The sequence below is a fragment of the Citrus sinensis genome, chromosome 1, assembly GCF_022201045.2.
Source record: "Citrus sinensis cultivar Valencia sweet orange chromosome 1, DVS_A1.0, whole genome shotgun sequence".
Taxonomy (NCBI): Eukaryota; Viridiplantae; Streptophyta; class Magnoliopsida; order Sapindales; family Rutaceae; genus Citrus; species Citrus sinensis.
In genome coordinates this window covers 3,630,578-3,652,093 of record NC_068556.1, presented here as the reverse complement: position 1 = coordinate 3,652,093, position 21,516 = coordinate 3,630,578, and the positions used below count along the sequence as shown (strand labels likewise).

Genomic DNA, 21,516 nt, shown 5'->3' with positions numbered 1-21,516 from the left:
TGTTCCTATTAATCCAATATATCATATATGTCGTGTCAGTTTTTACAAAACCGAGTCCGTTCTTTTAAAATTAGTCTGTAAAAAAAATTTTAGCTAATGTGAAATTTGTAAAAAAGTACCTATTATTCCACTCAATTAAAATTAAAGAAGAAATTGTATTTAAACTCAATCACGGCAGAAGAGTAACAAAACACATGCCAAATTATATTATGTCAATGTGTCCTCTTGAAACGCGTTTTCTTTATTCAAAGTAACCTTGATAAACCCTACTCTTCATTCCCCATATGAGTGGCTATATTCCTGCTTACTCTTCCGACTGTTCATATATAAAAGCTTTGTTCTTGAAACGCGTTTTCTTTATTCAAAGTAACCTTGATAAACCCTACTCTTCATTCCCCATATCAGTGGCTATATTCCTGCTTACTCTTCCGACTGTTCATATATAAAAGCTTTGTTCTTGCTTTTATCAGAAATGTCAATCTGCGAACCGAGAAATTTAAGAACACTGTAAACAGAAACTAGCTGCCATTTAACAACATTGCAGAGTTAGCACCAAAAACACAATGGTAACATTGAAATATCTTCCAACTGTGATGAGTCCAGACAAAGAATCTAACTACAACTAGTATAAAAGAGGCACCGCTCATACAACAAGCACATATACGATATACCTCTCAATATTAGTAGTAAAAACCGTGTCCAAATTTTTATCAACCATAGATCAAAGGTGGCAAGGCGTCAACTACAAGTAGCTACCAACTATGTACTGGATAGGATAGCATGGTTTTTCTTTCATGTCCTAATAGTTATGTCTTTGGGCTCGGATTTGTCGCCTTTGCAGTTTTCCCTATCCAACAACTGGGCAGGAGGGTTTCTCTCTCTTGAATTTGGCGAGTTCATTGGCGCTTAAGAAGCTTGGCTGGTTCGTTGAAGAAAGTACTCTTGCCCACATCCTGTCAGTAATCACAACTTGGTTCTGTCTCTCATTGATTCGCTGCATGCAAGAACAATTGAATTGCTTAGTGACAAAAAGGTTATAAATAAGAATATGTTAAAGTTCCAAGAAGAATTAGGAAGCAACAAATCTCTGTAGCCAACTTTGGGCTGTTTCTAGTTGTCAAAATACAGAAGTAAAACCACAGACTTCTGAAAATTAATTTCAATGATTTTATCAAGAACATGGAAGAACATACATTGAAGGGAATGTAAGCATGTCTGCCATTAACAGGACCAACTGTGAAGCCTGTATACCCTGCCATTGCTCCATGAACAGCACTCTGAGCCAGCAGTGTGCAGTAGACATTGTCAGATGCATTGCTTGGAATAGCCCGGATCATGTATGTAGGATCTGCAAGACAAATGGATATATCAGAGTCTTTGGCAGATACCTTCGTAGGACAAATTTAAAAGAAGCTTGCTATAGTAAGGGAACTGCTGACCTATGTATTTCAGATTAATGGCCATCTTATGTAGTCTGGCAAAATGGTCCTACAATAAAAGAAGACAAGTGTTATTTTTACAAATATAGATTTTCCATAAATAGCCCATATCTAACATACTGATATTCTTGGTGATTAAAATTTGAGATACCTTGATCTTGTGAGATATCCATAGCCCAACATCTTGAAGAAGTTTGTTTCCCGAAGCATCTTGCTGGTTCATGGACTGCAAACTCTCTGCAAGAAGATCCTGTCCTGCTCCTTCAGCTATAACAATAACCATGTGTCCATTTTCTTTGAGTCGTTTTTCAATAAATTCATAAAGGCCACCTTCTCCTTCAAGATAGAAAGGTGACTCTGGAATCAAACAACAGTCTACATCTCGGCTGCCAAGGGTGGCATACATAGCAATAAAACCTGCAGTTGTAATTTCACATAGTATGCAAATACTAAAGGATTAAGCACTGAACATGTGGTAGGAGAACATAAATATTTCAACTAGTTACTATAGACAGGTCAATAATGTTTCCACCCATAGATCACTCTGAACATATCAGAATCTTGAAACATAGATGAAAAGCTTACCACAGTAGCGTCCCATGAGCTTCACAACTCCAATGCCATTCTCAATACTTTCAGCTTCAACATGTGCTGCATTAATGGCACGTTGTGCCTCCTCAACAGCAGTATCAAAACCAAATGATTTGTCAATAACCTGAATCGGGACAATGACAATTACACATAAAGCTACATCAAGTTCTGAATACAAAAGTCCTTCAACATAAAGAATGAAGAGGAACGAATTTATTCAAAACTAGAACAGCTGGGCCAGAAATATGTACCGGAATGTCATTATCAATTGTTTTCGGAATTCCAGCAACTGCGACCTTGAGACCACGCTGTCTGATTTCCTGGAAAGTGAGAATAGCATCAATTTACATTGCCCAACAGATAAAACATCATTAGTTACCTGGTTTGGCATTCAATCAAAACAATCAATGGATCTGTGATCAAGAAAGGTATTATCGACATAAAATTTGTCCTGAACACTTAGTATCGTCCTTGTAGCCTATGAACATTGTAAGCATACATAAGTCATCACCTACAATCAGAAGATTTCTCTAACACACTGCAATGTTGTGTCCTTCAAATTTCGTAAGCAACATTGGACATAAATCCAACTAAAGGAGTGTGACCTTTTTTAAGGAAGGATATATGGACTTCAACAGCACAGTGAAAAATAAGGAATAGAAGGTGAGCATATCCAAAAGGCAAGAATATGGACAAACACATATCTACAACTGATGATTAAGAAGAGGTGGTTACCATGTTAAGCAGATGAGAAAAGTGATCTAGTAAACAACCGAATTGGCACATCACAGATTTAAACTCCTTGTAAAGGTGCAAACTTCTCAGTGATTGGGAGACCCCATTAGCCAAATGCACAAATCACATAATGCATATAGCAACATTTTAACAAGCTGTTGTATAAATTAATCAATCTGCAAGCAACAATTGAGTGTTCTTAACAACTCCTAACATCACAAACTACATTACCTCATAAATGACTGCTGCTCCTTTTTGAGTTCCATCACCTCCAATTATATAAACCTGCATCATAAAGGTCTTATCAAAACCTATGATGGGATCAATGTGCCAATGCAGCTACAAAATTCATTAACCACCAAAATATGCCATTTGAAAATAATTATGACATCAAAAACATTCACCGAAAGAAAAATCCTACCCTTCACAAACCTGATTAATACCACGATCCTGAATGCTGTCAACTATCTTTGAAGTATCATGGCCTCCTCGTGATGTCCCAAGAATGGTACCACCACGTTTATGGATGTCATTGACAACCTTAGGGGTTAAATTGATGGTATTTTTGGAATAGAAGCCCCTATATCCTCCCTGAAGATGTATCAAACATAATCCGCTGGTGAGTGACAGCCAAAACTGAGCACGTCTCATAACTTTTTAATCAAGTAGTAAACTTAACAAATGTTAGTAATTTATCACAAAATGTAAGTAATACTATTATGCATTAGACTTGCATATGTGCAACCTTTTCAACGGCAGACACAATAACTGATTTACTTGAAGATTAGAAACCTGATTTTTTCCATCAGCATTATTCCAGCCAAATTTTAGATTTAATTGCCATTTCATATGTTGAAAAGCAAGTGTAAATGATAGCCTCCCAACTTTCATAAAGTCCATTGCAGGTCATTTGATCAACAGGTCGTAAGGATCGGAAACCAAATAAAACAGAATTTGTGCACCTGAGCCAGGTGAAAGAATGTGTGTGCATGTAGAGTAAGAGCAGTACTCTTATAGTTTCAAAGAAATAGAACAATGCTTTGATCATCTCCCATATAGACATACATGGATTGTTCCCCATGACGTGCATTGCGATTGTTGTACTTAAATTTAAATTCCCTTATTACCAGAAGACACATATGCAAATAGTATGCATGAATGCTCATATATGAGACTAATCAACTCATACATTGACCTTAGCATATAACACTACTGTCACTTACATCTATTCCAAGGATTTTGCTGACACCATACATGTGATAAAGGCCACACACAATTTCCCTGATCACAGTGTTGAGCCCAGGACAAAGCCCGCCACATGTTACAATACATGCATGCACTTCATCTGATACAAAATACACCTGAACCGCACATCATTACAAGTTCATTAAAAATATACACATTTCACTGCCAAATCACCACCAATAAAACAATATAAGAAACCACCTTTTGGCGAGGTCCAGCACGTCGAAAATGTGTCCCTCTTGGACTATCTTTGTGTACAACAATCTAGTAAACAATGGATACAGAACAAATAAAAAAATGATAATAACTATATGAAAAATCTTCAACAAATCGAAAGTTTATGCGTAAATTCACCTTCTGAGAAACAGTATCATCTACATTAACAAAATACTGCCTGCAATCACGTATCCATTTCAAAATCAAGACTCGTATAATACATAAAAAGGCAGTATAAACAAATGCAATTAGCAACTTCACCCATGTGGAGTTGAAGTTGAAGAAAACACACTATTACTTACTTAACGACTGAATAAGCAGCGTTGAATTGCAATGGATTGGGATAAGTCTGCAATACAAACAATTTCTCCAAATAAATAAATACTTAATTCCTGAAATATATACTGATACAATACGGTTTTTTCGTTTCTGAAGATCAAAATACTAAACAAATCTTAGCCAGCACGATTGAATCAAATCTTTAGCTTATAAGCAAAAGTACATGCATACACAAAAGATACGTATACGTAAAGAAATACGGAGAAAAAGAAATGCGTACGGGGAGATCAGGAATGTAATCAGTCAAGTGAGGAACATCTTCGAGCACATAGCCAGCATCGCCATTCACCACCTTTAGCTGTAAATTACCAGAATGCCCCATCCCTTCCTCCCTTCACTCTTCACGTACACTTGAAGGTTAGAATATAATGACGTGATTTAAAAAGTAGAAGAATGTTGTACTCTCGATTTACGATCGTTAACCGAAGCGACAAGCGGTGGGCTGCTGTGCCGTTTTAGGTGGATCGTTTTAAAAGAAAATCGGCAATACGGTATCGGCATGGCTTGAAAGCATGTGTCACGTGACGTGGTTTTAATAATGGAAAGTTGTGCAGTTGTGGGATTAGATTCCATTTTTCGAATATTTTAAAACAGGTGGCTGGTTTTTGCGGGTTACTGTTGCTCACTCACCGGTTTTGCTTAGTGCCTTAGTTTGTTTGATTCAGTGGACGGGATAACTTATTTAATGTACATAAGTGATTATTTAATTTTATAAATTTTTATTATATTTTTTATTGTTATTTGATTATTTTTGTAATAGAACTTTTGAAATTTAAATAAATTATTTTATCTTTATTAGTAAAAATTTAAATTTTAAGTTTTTGAGAATAGAGGTTGAGAAATTTTTTTTAAATGTTAAAATATTTAAAATATATTCTACTTATTTAACAATTGTATTTATCGTTTTCATAATATAATTTTAAAAAACTTGCCTATTATATTAATTTTATAATTTTTTAATAAAAACTCTTATTGACAATCAAACAACTAAACTTTTTTTAGTAAAATCTCTATTTACAAAAGTTTACTAACAAAAACTCTACTTCAAAAGCTGTACCAAACGGAGCCTTAAACTTTTCACTTTTCAGGTTTCTTTCGAGAGTAACTTCTACGACGAATTTTGGATTATCTCTCCCTAAAATTAATTATTTGCAACTTAAGTTTATCATTTAAAAAATGCTAATTTATTTTTTATTTAAAATATAAGAAAAAATAGGGACTTTTTTTTTTAAAATGAGTATTTTGAAGTTGTTAAAAATAATAAAACAATTTAAAGATAATTAATTCTCGATGAAAAAATCCGAAATTACCCATTTATTGTATAATCATCCCTCCGATTACTCTATTAGTATCATTGTTTAAAGAAAAGTTGGAATTTGTTGTCTCTTGCTCACTTGGAGTAATTATTTTGAAAAACGTAGATCATATTGGTTCGTTAAAAGACACTAAAGAAAGAATGGTATTGCAAAATTGTAATCCACGAGATAAAGTAGCTTGCTTTTGTTTTTGCATTTGAAATATGAATGGATTTAAATATTTTTGAAATCTTGAATGAGTTTAAATGTAAATGTTTAAATCACATGTTTGTTTTATTTATTTTTTTAATATTTGAATATAAGTACTACCTTTTTTATAAATAAAAAACAGTTTAAATATAGTTATTTGGCATTTATATCCTTATAAATAAAAATAAATTTTTATAGCTTAGGAAATAAATATATTTAATAGTATTATTTTTAAGATATAATATTTATTTCTTATTTAGACCTTTTCTCATTTAGATAAAAGTTACAAAATTTATTTATTTTTAATCATTTATAAATCTAACAATTAGACACAATTTACAAAAAATAAACAAATAAGTTTCAAAAGATTTGAAATTAATAAAATTTCAAGCTTCAAACATTTAAGAAACAAGCCCTAACATCTCTTGCAATAGTTGGTTGTTGTTCAGTAATAACTCAAGTCTATTAATATATGTCGAAGATTTTACTTCAAAATTTTGATTTTTTGAATTTTATATAGGTAAATATATTTGTTAACATATATGTTTTCATAATATTGATTTTGATGATAACAAACAAGTTTAAGAATGATTAATCTTTTAAGCTCAAATTATTTAATATTCTTTTTAAATAAATCATTATTTTCACATTATAAATGTTTTATATTTAATGGAAAAATGATTTTATGAAATTGATTGTTTTTATTCTTTTTAAACAAACCATTATTTTCACATTATAAATGTTTCATATTTAATGGAAAAATGATTTTATGAAATTGGTTGTTTTTCAAAGTTTATGGTTTAATTGAAAGAATTTTGAAAACTTTGAAATAAACAAGTATTGCTTGAAATTTTGGAGAAGGACTTATTTGAAAAGTTTAATAGCATTTTGGGCTATACCATAATTTCAGAAAATTTTGAGATTAACAAAGCATTATTTAGAAATTCTAAAATTGGACTTATTTGCCAACTTTCATAACGTTTTGGGCCGTAATATAGTTTTATAAAGTTTTAGGGTCAAACAGTAAATTTGGAAAATAATTTCACTGTAGCAAACGGCTAACCGTTTATTTAAAAACGGCTAACCGATAATTTCCAGAAAGCATGTTCTGCAAAGTATTGTTAAAATGATGATTCTGGAAACTAACGGTGAACCGTTTACTAAAAACGGTTAACCGATTATTTCCAGATTGCTAACCTTGAACCGTTTAGTAAGAACGGTTAAACCAAATTTGTTTTGCAGGTCTCTGGAAATCAACGGCGAAAGGGTAAGCCTAAACGACTAACCGTTTATTTGAAAATTGGCCCAACGGTAACTTTGACCGGCTTAAACGGTTAACTGTTAATGGTTAACGGCGAACCGTTTTTGAGCAGACAGTCTGTAACGGCTAGTTTTTCAGCTCCAACTACAAATAAGCTCAATCCAATTCAAACAAGATAAATTCCAACGATCATCATTGAGCAAAATATAGAGAATACAACTTTCACTGAGCTTTAAATCTTTGTATTCATCTCATTCATTCACACATTGAGCTTTCACTTGTGATCAAACACATTGTGTAAGAGAGATTCATTTGTAATCTTTTTTGTAAAATCAAGTTAAAAGATTGTAAGTGTTGGGATACACTTGGGTTAAGAGATTGAGGATAATCTCTTGTTGTAAAGGTCCATTGACACCTTGGAAGTCAATTGTAAGCGTTTGAAGCCTTGGGAGGCTAGCTTAGTGAAATCCTCAAGCCCGGTGTGCTTGGAGGCGTGGACGTAGGCGGGGATTGCCGAACCACGTAAAAATCCTTGAGTTTGCTTTCTCTTCCCTTACTCATTTATTATTGTGCTTTTATTGAATTTATTGTTTTCGAATTTATTAAGGCATCAGATTAAATTGTTGTGTGGTTTGCCTAGGATAATTTTAAAATCCCAATTCACCCCCCCTCTTGGGTTGCCTAGTTAGTATTTCAATATTTATGTATATTGGTCAATAGATTCTCAAATTAATATTCGACTGATATCATAACTATACTACAAAGTAATATATTTCTAACTCTTGATGAATTTTTTATTTAGAATTAACAAAAAAAAACTGAAGACATAAAACACCCATAAATTGTAAATCCTATAAATTTAAGAACCATATTTGAACCAACTAAATTCATCTCTATACTCATTTGAAGAAAAATGAATTTATTATTAAAAATTTAAAAATTTAAAATTTAAAAATCTCAAAATTACCTTTTACTAATCTTTTTCTCTCTAGTCACAATTGCATAGTTTCTCTCTCCTCTCACATTATGTAAATTAAATTTTCAATTTAACTCTTTTTTTGGATTCATTTTTTTAATCTTTCTTAGTAAGATTAAAAAAGCGTGCGTTTGGGATTGAGATTGGACAGTTGTAGCTTAAAAATTACAGGACTAAAGTGTTTGATAAACATTAGCTACTGTAACTTGTAAGCTATATTATTATGATTTTTCACATGTATAATGACAATTTTATTATATCTTTAATAATTTTATCAAAATTATTAATTTAAATTTATATTTACTGTATATTATAATTTTTGTTTGATAGTTACATCTTTTTTTTCACAGCAACTGTAGCTTAAAAGTTACAGTACCTCAATTCCAAACGAGACTATAGTCTATATTTTATGCTTTTTATTTACAAGAATTTTTTTCTTAATATTTACTAGCTTTTATGGTTCGTAAAGATTAATTTATTAATATTTATTAACTTTCATGATTAGTTTTTTTTTTATTGATATTCATTTTTTTATAATGGCTTTTGTTCGTCGCTATTTATGATAACTTATAACGAACTAAATTATTTACAGTTAAAAAAATATACTAAGAAATTAATGAGAATTAAAGAATTAAAATAAAAAGAGAAGAAAAGGTAAATTTAATAATTTTCTTAGAAATTATTTTGATAATAGAACTCTTAATTAAAAAATTAATTTAATAAAAAAAATTAACAGGTTCAAATAATCTTAAACTAAGTTTTTTCCTCCAAAAAATTCTTAAGAATAAGAATGCGTGTCATGATTTGGCGCCTCCAGATTGGATCAATTACGTTGTCACTTGTCGCGCTCTCTTCTCTTCTTCTGATATGCCCACGTCAGTTCGCTGACCCCATAAAACGATCTTGTGGTCCTATATCCACAGTGTAAATTGGATTGCAGTTACGTACAGTCTTGTTGCCTGAAAGGCTGAAACGACATCCCGTTTAATTTTAATTGCTGTTACTCCTTGATCGACGAACTGGATTCTGAAGAAGATTGTCTGCTTCGAGTTTTCCCATCGTTAAAATGTCGTCCCCAGCAGAGTAATTCTCTACATTATCTTCCTGGTTATGATTTTCAGTATTATTATAATTTCTTATTTTTGTCCGTTCTGCTTTTGCCCTTTTTAATTATGACTCCAGTGAAATTCTGAACGGGTAATTTTTAAAAATCTCCCCTGAGGTTTGGGCTTGTTGCAAGTAGATAGCGAGAATTGATTTATTTGTAAAAAACCCCCTACCGTTAGTTAAGTTTAACATTGACCGTTAGTTGACCGTGTAAAGACAATATTACCCTTAACAATAGTTTATAAACGAAAATAACTAAAAAAAAAACCAAAATTATTAGCTATTTTACACTTTTTAAATTATTGATATTTTCTTAAAGTTTCTATAAAAAAGTTAAAATTAAAAAATTAAAAAATCCTCTTTAAATTATTGATATTTCCTTAAAATTCCTACAAGAAAGATAAAATTTAAAATTTAAAATTTAAAAATGAAATAGTCATAATCTTTAACTATGATATTGTAAATTTTTAGAATTGACAAGGATAAAATTATCAAAAAATAGGGTTTGTGCTTTTTGCACCAATAATTTTAGTTTTTTTTTAGTTATTTTCGTTTACAAACTATTGTTAAGGATAATATTGTCTTTGCACGGTCAACTAACGGTCAATGTTAAACTTAACTGACGGTAGGGGGTTTTTTACAAATAAATCAATTCTCGCCATCTACTTGCAACAAGCCCAAACCTCAGGGGAGGTTTTTAAAAATTACCCAATTCTGAACCACTGGTATTGCCTCTTTTAGTCTCAATGGTAACTTTGGTAAATTATGAATTTTTCATCAACTTTTATAGCCTTACTCCAATTATTATAATTTCTTTTTTCAATCAAAGAACAAGTTATTATTGATTAAAAAAAATGAGATACTACGGTCTTGATTAAACAATTTTTTGGTCAGGTATTATTTTTGAATAATCGTGCGAGAAATTGTTGTTTGAATTTGGAAAAAAAAATATTTGACATAAATGAGACATACAAATAATCATGATATGATATTGTTATTTTTTTTAAACAAAAAAGAATTTTTTTTTCCTTTTGGATCAGATGACTAGAACTTTACTTTTCACGTGTCCACAATCTTTATTGTTTCTACAATTTCTTTTACCCAAGAGAATATGATGCAAATTTGATTCAGTTTGATGTTATGAAGATTGATGTAAATGAAAGAATGTTGTAAATAAAATATATACTTTCTCGAGTAAAAATTTGATATTTTGGTAATTCGTTGTGCCTTATGCTGATAACTGTGACTCAATTGATTAATTTGACTTGTTTCAGATTCTATAATAATCACATAATCAGCCCTGTGTACACTAAAATCTGTGTGTTGTCCGCCTACACGTGTGACGAAGCTTGTTCTAGTTTTGTTCAGCTACTGAGGGTTAAAAGCTTTGGTATTGTGTCTACTTATATGGTGGCATACTTTTGTTATAGAGCTAGATATGGAGTTCAGCTGGAAAAGAGTACATTTGAGAGGCGGACAGCAGATTTCCTATGGATGATGATTTTTTCTAGCTATATCATTGCTGGTGTGTGTTCATCCTTATAATGTATTAATGGTTTATAGAATTTTTTTTTTCTTCCTGGGACTTCTATGTTCTATCAGAACTATTGGTTATCTTTGATGAGAAAATAATGCATTTTAGTTTTCTCACCATGGACATTCGGTATTCAGGCATTATCGGCCATTCCTATGTTGTGGACTCCCTTTTTGGGTGTCTCATTAGTGTTCATGCTTCTATATGTATGGAGTAGAGAGTTTCCAACTGCCCAGATAAGCATATATGGGCTGGTCACCCTTAAGGTACGCTCTGTCAAACCCATTTCTCCCAAAAGCACCAAAAATCAGGTGTTTTGTGTCTTGTCATGTGGTTCTTTCTGGTCTTGTGGATAACATACATGTTTTGTTACTGTTTGGGAGCCTGGTTGGATGAATATGGAATAACTGATAGACATCAATTTCTTCAATGCAGGCATTTTATCTCCCATGGGCAATGCTAGCTTTGGATGTTATATTCGGTTCACCTTTACTGCCAAACTTTCTTGGAATAATTGCAGGACATCTATATTACTTCCTGACAGTGCTACACCCTCTTGCTGGTGGAAGAAACATATTGGCAACTCCAAGATGGGTGTATCCTTGTTTATACAGCCTTTTCCCTAGATGTTTTAGACAACTCAATGCCCATGTTGCTTTGTTCTTGCTTCCCTTCTCTTTTTGTTTTACTTTTGCACGAGAAGCTCGTATATAACCGCTGTTGATCTATTCTGTTTATGAATATCGGCATATGCTTTCATAGCTTACTTCATGTTTTGTTGTTTGTGTTTCTAAATCATAGATTTATTTCCCAACATTTTGTGCACTCGTCCACTATATTTTTTCTTATGCTAGCCAGTCATCTGTCTGAAAGTTCCATTGACTAGCCTTGACTCTTGTTTTCTAATCTTACGTGATTCACATTAAAGATCCGGTATCATTTTCATGTTCTTTTTCTTAAAAATAAAAAATAAAAAATCAATTATTGCAGCTCATATTGGTGTATGATGTTCTTACAGTTCGATATGCATGTGTACGCGTTGTGATATGCATGTGTACCCATTGTAATATGCAAATTCCTTAACTTGTACAACACAGGCATAAACTTGTTGCCTTTTGGAGATTGGGACATCCAACAAATGCCAGTGTCCAACCAGAAAGGGGAGCTGGCGGCGCTTTTACAGGCAGGAGTTATCGGCTGAATCTATCCTCAAGTCGACCATTTTTTCCGAGAAGCTTGTGGTCGTCCTAGAGAATTTATATTTACATCATTGTTTAGATGCTATGAACCCTGAGGTAAAGAAGAGAATTATACATAGAAAACTATATATAATTTAGCTATAAAATTACATTTTTGACAATGCTTGGGCTTCTTGTAGCATATTTGTTTATATGATCAGAATTAAAGATAAAAGGTATTTACTATGTGCTTCTCTGGATCACATTAAAGTATTTTCAGTACGTATGATGTGAGATTCAATTTTGTCTGCAAATTTTATGCTTCTTACATGGTTCATCGCCTCTCTTGAGTCTTGATACTCAAGATACATTAGTGCTGAGCAAGTTTCTATTCCCAGCTGCCGCCCATTTGCCATTTTTTGACTTTCAATTCAAATTTCACTTTCTGCGGTCTTGATTAGTCTACTTCTCCCGTGTTTTAACACTTCTAGATTTATATATTTTACTGAAAGCAAATTTCATTGAAGAATAAATTTTAATTCCACATTCTCTGGTGAGGAGTCTAAATTTTATTGATCGATTAAAATTAGGTTCTAGCATGCTGCGGATATTACTCCAATCAAACAATGAAAATAAAAACGAAATATCTGCAAACTTACTCACCGAATTGGAGATTAAAGTTAAAAATTTCGTTCTGGAACTATTCCACCACCTTAGCACAATAATTTAGTATTAAAATATCCATGTATCTCAGAGTGGACCACTGCTTCACCCCATGCAGAGCAGTGTTAGACTGTCTCACACAAACTTTTTCCGCCAATGTACTTGAGGCAGCAATGGCTGGTGCAAAACCAAAGCATGCAGTGAGTATGAGCCTATGAGGGGTCGTGAACACAAGTCAGCTGTCATCTCTGATGAGTCAATATGGTTGATAGGATGACAGCTTTCCATGAGAGTGGTCATGCACTTGAGAAATAAGAACTGTAGTCTGATTGTTGTGAGACTGTTAGTGGTACACAAAATTAAACAGAAGCTAAAAGAACCTTATAGCCGGTAGCATCACAATGACAATAACAGGCGCTTGCAGAGTCTCTATGTATGAGACGATCATTTTTCCTGCATACATAACATGAACGAGTTTGCAGCTCGTGAAACGAAAATTTTATGTTAATATATTTTGTATGATATTTATTGTCATGCTTTTGGTGACAGATTTATATAAACTAGTATCTATTTGTGACTATTATTTAGGTTTATTTACAAACACATACGTATAGTAAGAGTTTGGAGAAAATTAAAACAAAATCAGAACTTATTAATCTATCCAAACAGATGAAATTCATATCCGAGGCTTTTTAGGACTGGAGATCAAGATTTCATCTCCAAGTTATAGCATCTAAGAGCCCAAGATTCAATCTTCTGAGTTTTGAACATTCAAGAAATCCCGAAATCCACTGCATTGGCTGCTCTTCAAGTTATTTCTCATCCCCAATTTTTTAAGCCTGATTTCAAGACATCTCCTGTTTTGTCAGTTCAGTACCCCTAACTTACATTTTCCCAATCAAAGTTGGGCCACAAATAAAAAAATTCTCAACACCCGTTTGTTTTTGTGGAGGAAAGTCATACATGGACGGAGGTGCCAACATGGATTTTTTTTTTTTGACATACCATTTATCGTTTAAGATCCATCCAAGACTTGCCTAATTAGAAAGATGGAATTTTGTTTCTTGTTTTTGTGGTGAAGATTTTAATATTATGAGTTTTTTTGTTAGTTATTAATTTTTTAAAAATAAAATGATATTATTAGTTATAGTGGAGCGAATAGAATGTAAAATTTTTGTAGTTAATCGGTTTCCACTCTTTCTTTACATTCGCGCTGTGATTGTATGTGTTAAAAATCATGCTAAGTAATGGGCAAAGGTGGCGAAATCAACATCAGTGACAAGTTTATTAATTACATGATTGCAAGTCAATCAAGGCATTATATTAAAGTGCTGCAACCTGTTGCCGGTGCATGAAACATATTGATAGCCACAAAATCGGTGTATCCTTGTCCATGCACGTACTGGTATTTTGATTTTTGATTCTTATATATATATCTATATATATGGATACACATTTTCTCTCAGTTTATTCGTATCATGCATTTTTTACTCTCAGGAATGAGCCCAGGCGAGCATCTCAAATTCAAATAGCGTTTGCCCCAGACTTATTCAATGAACATTTTACCTCCTTTTCTTCTGTATGTTCGTATAATAGCTCCTTTTAACCTATTCTTTTTATGAATACGGACGTGTAGTTTCTTGGCTTTCTTCATTTTTTTGTTGTTTGTGTTAAAGTCATAGATTTATTATCTACAACATTTTTGCTTATGTTAGATAGTAATCGGTCTGAAAATTACATTGACTACTCCTGATTTGAGTTTTCTAATTAACCTTTCATGCTTCACACCAAAGATTAATTTGGAAATTCCTTTAACTTGTTCAACATAATAGGCATAAACTTGTTGCCCATTGGAGATTGCAATATCCAACCAAAGCCAGCGTCCAACGAAAAGGGGCAGCTGGAGGGGGTTTCACAGGCAGGAGTTATCCGCTGAATCGATCCTCTTGTCAATCATTTTCTTTCAGAAACATATTTTGTATTCAGAAGGAATTTATACAGTGAAAACTAGCTATGATTCAGCTATATATAAGCACACTTTTCGAATAACTTTTGGGTATATATTGTGTTTCTCTCGATTATCTTCAGAAGGTTTTCAATGAATGTTAATTTCATTGAAGGTGAGAATACATTTTTTCTTTTGAGTAAAAAATATTTCTTGTTGAACGTGAATCATAACCATTGACAGATGGTTCTTTCGTCTTACCACTTAAGAAAATTTTACTTTTTTGCTAACATTTTAAAGAATTTCATTAGGTGATTAATTTAAAATCAACTTCAAACCTGAGTGAAAAAAAAATGAGAAACATTAGGGTGGGTTTGGTAATGTTTTCTTGATGGGTGTTTTTTATTTTTCAGAAGTGAAAAATACGAAGCATGTTTGGTTAAGCCATTTTTTGATAAACAGTAAAATAAATGGAGAACAAAATATTTCCGTTTTCTAACTTTTGTAAAGAAAACTCAACATCGCCAAATTGGCGTTCTTGAGTTGTTGGAGAACAATATAAAAAAAGGTAAGATAAAAAGTTATTCTAGACCCACCACTCTCATTTATTAACTTATTATTTTATTAATTTTTAATTCAATTTTACTTTCACCTTATCTTTTTCTTTATAAAAGCAGCCACTTTTACCATTTCACTACCTTATCTTCTTCTTTATTGTACTTCTGAACAGGGCCTTTAGATATTTAGATATGTTTTGAATGCAAATATTTTATACTCTTTTGTTCTTTATATTTTGTGGTGTAAAATATAATTAGCACAAACGAACTACTTAAATGTCTATAATAAATATAATTATAGTATGGTTTTTTATTTTGTTATGCTAATTAATTCTGCTTTTATTATTTTATTTTTCATTTTATTTTTATTTCTTAAACTTAATAAAATATAAGAGAGTTTTCTGAAAATTATTATTGCGGTATGAAATTTGATTTCATTTTGATTAAAATTATAATCATAAAAATAAAATTATAAATAAATTGAAAACAATTATTTTATAAAATATTCTATAAAAATATTCTATATTTTTTTACTATTTTTCACATTTTCAAACAAACAACCAAACACATTTTTACTATTTTTATTTTCATATGTTGTTTTCAAACACACTACCAAAAAAAATTTCATTTTAAAAAAATCACATCGAAAACATCATTCCCTTTCTCTAAAATAAGAGCCAAAAACACTACATAAAAAAACATTACCAAACACACCCTTAGTCACCCGGCAAAGACGCCATTAGTGTTTAGTGACCTGGAGGGAAATTCTGACTCCTTGTGAACTTGGGAAAACCAAACGCATGAATCACTATCTTACATTCTTACTTACCAAAGATATGTACAAAGGCGCTCAGTATTGCTATTGGATCCAAATACTAGGTTTATCACTAAAACTAATCCTTCCATTATTTGATGAGTTTGTACCGCTATAAGATAAAATTAGTCCTAATCCTCACATTATTTAAACGCACAGAAACTCCACCTATACCTTAACAAAGAAAGAAGCGAGTTTTTTTAAGACAAATCTGATCATCTGACTCTGTCATATCTATAATTTCGTCGATCCTTTTTCAGTCAATTATTTATTCACTTACATTCATGGAGTTGGAGAATTATTTGGCGGAAAAGGATTTGGAGAAAGTGCTGAAAGTCTATAGTAAGGATCAAATAGTAGAATGGATGAGAAGCGTAGGACCTAACAAAAGAGATATAGTGTTGAGGTTTATCAAGATCGACGCTGAGGCTATTAAGAGAAATCCTGCTTGGCGTAGGGTTACTGGTGTTATGGTTGACACCATTAGGATGAGCGAGCGTTATCGTGCCAAGCTCAAGTTCTCAGACCAGCAAGCTGCTGATCTTCTTGTTCGTATTCGGATTCGTGCTGATGACGTGAAAGCTGATATTTTTGGCCGTCCTGATAATGTGCAGAGTGCAGTGAATGCGTATCTTCGTGGTGAGCTCGCTGACCTTCACAATCAGCATGCTGATCTTTGTGTTCAGCTTGCTGATCTTTGTAGTCGGCGCGCTTATAATTTCCCGAGGAGTGTGGACATCGATGCTGATCTTCTTTGCGATCAGTTTGCTAATCTTTTTAGTCCCCGTACTGATCTTTGTACTCAGCGGGCTAATAACTTTCAGAGTGCTCTTGATGCTGACGTTCGCGGTCCGCTTGCTGAAAACGTGCATAGTTATGTAAATGCGGAAATCCGCTGTCAGCTTGCTTGTCTTCGCGGCCAGTTTGCTTGTCTCCGTGGTCAGCTTGCCAATAATGTGTGCAGTAGTGTGAATGCGGCGGATGTTCGTGGTCAGCTTGCTTATCTCCATTCTCAGCTTCTTTATCTTCGCAGTCAGCTTGACGATGATGTGCAGACTGCAGACTGCTGCGAATGCTGATCTTCTTCGTCAGCTTGCTGATATTCGTGGTCAGGGTGCTGATATTCGCGGTCAGCTTGCGGATCTTCGTGTTCGGGTTGCTGATCTTCGTATTCAGCATGCCGATGAAAGGAGGGGAAGGGGCTGATGCTTTCTAAGCCCAGAAGGTGTCAAGAACTTTTTAATTATTTTTCTTTTCTTTTTAATTTTGGCCTGAAACAGCATTGTTTCAAGTCTTAATTAATGAAGCATATTTTAGTGGGAAAACCATAAGCTTGATAATGTTATTCTTTCATTAATCATTTTGACCATGTTACATACGTTTCTATTAAAGATTTTTTATTAGTTCAATTGCACAGGGAAATTACTCTACATATGCTTGGTTGAATGGAATACACAGTTGTTACTTGATAGGAGGTGGATTCCAAAATCGTATGCCTAACACTACTCAATTAAAATTTATCAATATATCGAAGGTGGTGGTGCAGAAAACTCCTGTGGGCTCAGTGTGGAAAGCTTGATATTTGGAGTCTTGTGAAGAAACCAACAGTGGTTTTATTTTATCACAAAGTGAAGTAGCTTAGGGTTGCTTTGATGTGGGCTTTAAAATCTTCAAGAATACGAGGGAGCCCTTGAAGATCCTCTAGCCTTCTAGGTGTACTATAGTAAGACCGAGGTAATGGCTGTGGCTGTGACCAAATCTGCATTTTCTGGGGTGTAGAGTACGTGGAGGTGGAAGCTGGATTTGGTTTGCAGATTGCCGGTGAATCGGGTTTGTGTCCCACTATTGTTGAATCGGGTTCTTACTATTCAGTCTGTCTCTACAAAAATTAAATCTCACTAATTTTATGGATCTTGTTTTCGTTGAGACATGGCTCTGGTCTTTCTATGGTATATTATTGATGTTTGATATTTATATATGATTGATATTGCTAAGATTGTTCGTTATTGGGACTTAGGCTTCTAAGTAATTCTATGTTTGTATTTGTACGAAATTTTTCACAATGACAAGAAATGTAATTGCAAAATTATGGGCTTTCTTAGTTTTTTTTTTTTCAATGGGTTTTTAAAAAATTATTAAACTCTCACATCTTTTGTGAGTTTGTCTTTGTGAGAGTTCAAGTAAAATAAAAAAAAAATCTATTTATGATATCATCTCCCTCAATTGAGCCCTTGAGATTCTTCTTCAATGGTACCTACAATTCTCTTAGAAATAGTATCATCCCCTGATCTGAACTCTATTGAGCTTTTAAATATCTTCTGTCATGTGTCTTTTAGTAGTATTGTATGGGTAAAATTTAACTTCTTTTATTTTTATTTTTATTAACAACCAATCAACAATTAAATTATTTGCTCAGAACATGATCAGATCAGGAGATAATCCTAATTCATTCTCTTGCTGCTCACAACACACTATTAACTAAAAAACACTATATTTATTATGTTTCCCTAATTGAACATTAGTAGAATACACTCCTATTTACATATCGCCGTCTGTTGGTCATTGAAAACGCAATTGTTCTTGCTTCTCAACAATTATAACTCCTCTAATTATTTCTTTTTTTGATTCTTTATTTGGCTTGAAATTGATTACAAGAAGTGAATGAATAATGTAGAGCTTTGGTCGATCTAATACTTGTCAAACCAAAGACTCTGCCCAAGATCTTGACCAAGAACAACACAAGTTGCACGAGAACATAAACGAATTTGAATCAACTCGATTCTTTGAATTAACAGATCTGAACCTTCAAGAACAAGATTAAGAAAGAGAAACAAATTGAACTAGAAACAAACACACACAAAAAAGACAAGAGATAACGTGGTTCAGTCTCTTTAGAGACCTACATCCACGAGTGAATCCACCAGAGTTGCTTCCATTGATTCATGAAGAAAATACAAGTATTCTTAGAGGAATTTTCAGAGCACAAGGGACAGCTCTCTCTCTAGAACAATTCTCTAGAAGACTCTCTGTTAAGATCGACAACAACACGCAGACAAAACCAGCTCTTATACTGCAGAAGAATAACAAACTCGAAACCCAAAATACACAGCTGCTTTCCACGTGTCCAGGCCGTTAAACTAACTCACTGAGCTTAAGTAACCATGTGACTTGCACGAGCAACTCAGTTAATTATGTTATGAGCAAAACACAAAGCTTGGCGACGTTTCAGTGTTTCACTTGTGGAGATCACGAGCTTACTTACGTGACTTCATAACGGATGTAACTCTTGCTATGAACGCTGTCGTTTCACTCTAAAAGAGTTTGAATTCAACTGCTTTACAAATAAGAAATTTGAACAACTAAAATTTGTAGTAAGGATGTCTCCAATGAGTAATGGATTTATGTTTGCGTAGTAATTGTTGGGAAAATATGCTCTTTAAAAGCATATGTGTTTATTTAATTGTAATAAATAATTTTTCTGATTAATAAAATAAATGAGGTATTTTATTCAAATATCTTAATTGCATTAATATTTGTATTAAAGTCCATTTAATCATATTATATGTATTTATGTGATCACCATGTGGATTCACAGAAGACATAAATACAAGTTATCTTATGATTAAATAAATTTAGTTCGCAGTTGATAAATAAAGTTGGGCACTTTATTTAGGTATAGACTGTAATAAATTCATTGAATGATTTGTCTTAATCATGTATGAATTTATTAATGTAGTACGACTACATTGAACAGGATCACATATGAGATTTAATTAACTTTGTAATAACTGTCAGACTTATTAAATCTCATAGGCGTTGATTTTACTGTAATCTTAATCTTGAGTTAATTATGATTTCATGATTGTAATTGTTATTCCATTTGAGTTACCAATGGGCACGACACATTCTTGTGGTCAAGATTACCCGGTATCTTGGTGGGAGCAATTATGAGTATTGGAGTTATGGATTAACAATATAGAATTTGTACAACACATCTCTTGATGGGTTTTCGGCACTTGATCATAGAATTCTCTGGCCAGAGTGTGTCAACATATTTAGTATGTTGAAAATGATCATTAGAGAAAACCAGTAAGGATCAAGGAATAAGATGTTATTAAATTGATTGGACAGTTGAGATATCAATTTAATTAACGATGTGGTACAAAGGATTGTGCAGTAAAGAAATCAATGTGGCTTGGGACGAATTATTATTCGAGCATACAATTATGGAAGTCAGTTCCAATCTTTTAGTGGAGTAGATTTGGAATTAAATAATTGGGCTAGTTTAATTACAGGCCTAATTATTGTAGCCACTATTGTATGTTCCCAAATGATCCCCGGGTTAGCTCATTTAATTGACTGCACCACTACTGGACTAATAAGTAAGATAACTAGCGATTTGGGTCAAAAGCCTAAATATATCATTTAGTGGGAGGCTCCATTTAATTAGCTTTTGTATAAGGGGCCTTATGTTATTTTACAAGGTGGGTCCCCTATTGAAAAAGTAAATAAACGTGAGTTTTATTTAGGGCATTATTTGGAGCATAGGGTTTTCACTAAAGGGAGATATATAAGGCTTATTTTTCCCTAAAGAAAGGTAGAGAAGCCACTTTTTATACAGATCAGAGAAAAAGATTTTTCTCTCCATTGTTGAGAGAAAAATTTTCTCGTGCTAGTTGCTTTGGTAGTGATAAAGGCGCCCACACGTCAAGTGCAGATCGAACCTGAGTCATAACCTGGAAGATCATTGGAGACAGTTCGTGATCTAACAAGCGTGGTGGTGACGGATCGTGATCTAACAGGAGTGGTGGTGGCGGATTGTGATCTAGGAGCCTAAATCACTTCAGCGGAAAAAGCCAACTCAGATTTTCAAGGTACGATTTCTGAATTACGTATTCCTATATATTATATGAGAGCGGTCCTTAAAAGGTTTTATAAAAATTTTAAAAACCTGATTTTTCCCCAACAGTAATTACTTATAATTAGTGGATAATAATTGAGAATTTGAGATGCAGGCTTCTAGTGAATCGTATTGAAAATGAAAGAAAACCATGGCTTCTTTGGCAACGATAAACTCTATGTAATTTCAAATATATTTAGATTTTTTTCAAAAGTCTTGTTGTTAGGATTAAAATAAAATTATCTCATCTCAAAGTTTTTTTTTCCCACAATGTTTCTATTATTTTTGCTCATGTTGTTAATAGAGTTTCAAAAGTACAAACTATTTAATTGAATAAAAAAAATTTGTACATATACACTAGTTTGAGGTACTTAGAATTTACTTAAATCCAACAATCCATCAATTCGTAAAAATTCAGGTCGTTGGATTGGTAAATTAGATCGGATTTAAAGTTGTAAAATTCGCAATCCATGAGAAAATCTAACATATATGTGTGTGTATTATCTTATAG

General features: G+C 32.9%; 2 protein-coding genes across 4 annotated transcripts; one reads left to right on the top strand and one right to left on the bottom strand.

The window, feature by feature from the left end:
• Positions 1-501: 501 nt before the first annotated feature.
• On the bottom strand, positions 502-5,120 carry LOC102618905 (ATP-dependent 6-phosphofructokinase 6). Its single transcript, XM_015529522.3, is given in 14 exon segments — positions 502-906; positions 908-994; positions 1,194-1,348; positions 1,440-1,488; positions 1,591-1,856; positions 2,025-2,154; positions 2,282-2,350; positions 2,997-3,050; positions 3,198-3,356; positions 3,989-4,126; positions 4,212-4,274; positions 4,365-4,404; positions 4,529-4,575; positions 4,786-5,120. Coding segments are annotated over 14 exon segments (1,473 nt in total). The 5' UTR covers positions 4,888-5,120; the 3' UTR covers positions 502-792.
• Positions 5,121-9,264: 4,144 nt separating this feature from the next.
• LOC102609859 (derlin-1-like) lies at positions 9,265-12,356 on the top strand. 3 transcript variants are annotated; one of them, XR_008054569.1, is made up of 5 exons: positions 9,265-9,390; positions 10,845-10,939; positions 11,086-11,214; positions 11,384-11,544; positions 12,046-12,356. XR_008054569.1 is itself a non-coding variant. In XM_052440551.1 (4 exons), exons 1-4 carry the CDS (start codon positions 9,374-9,376, stop codon positions 11,660-11,662), a joined length of 678 nt encoding a protein of 225 aa, XP_052296511.1. In that variant the 5' UTR covers positions 9,265-9,373; the 3' UTR covers positions 11,663-12,038. The 3 variants fall into 3 exon arrangements, 1 of the variants encoding a protein (XP_052296511.1); XR_008054568.1 differs by having other exon boundaries at positions 10,689-10,939; XM_052440551.1 differs by lacking the exon at positions 12,046-12,356 and having other exon boundaries at positions 10,689-10,941; positions 11,384-12,038.
• Positions 12,357-21,516: the final 9,160 nt, after the last annotated feature.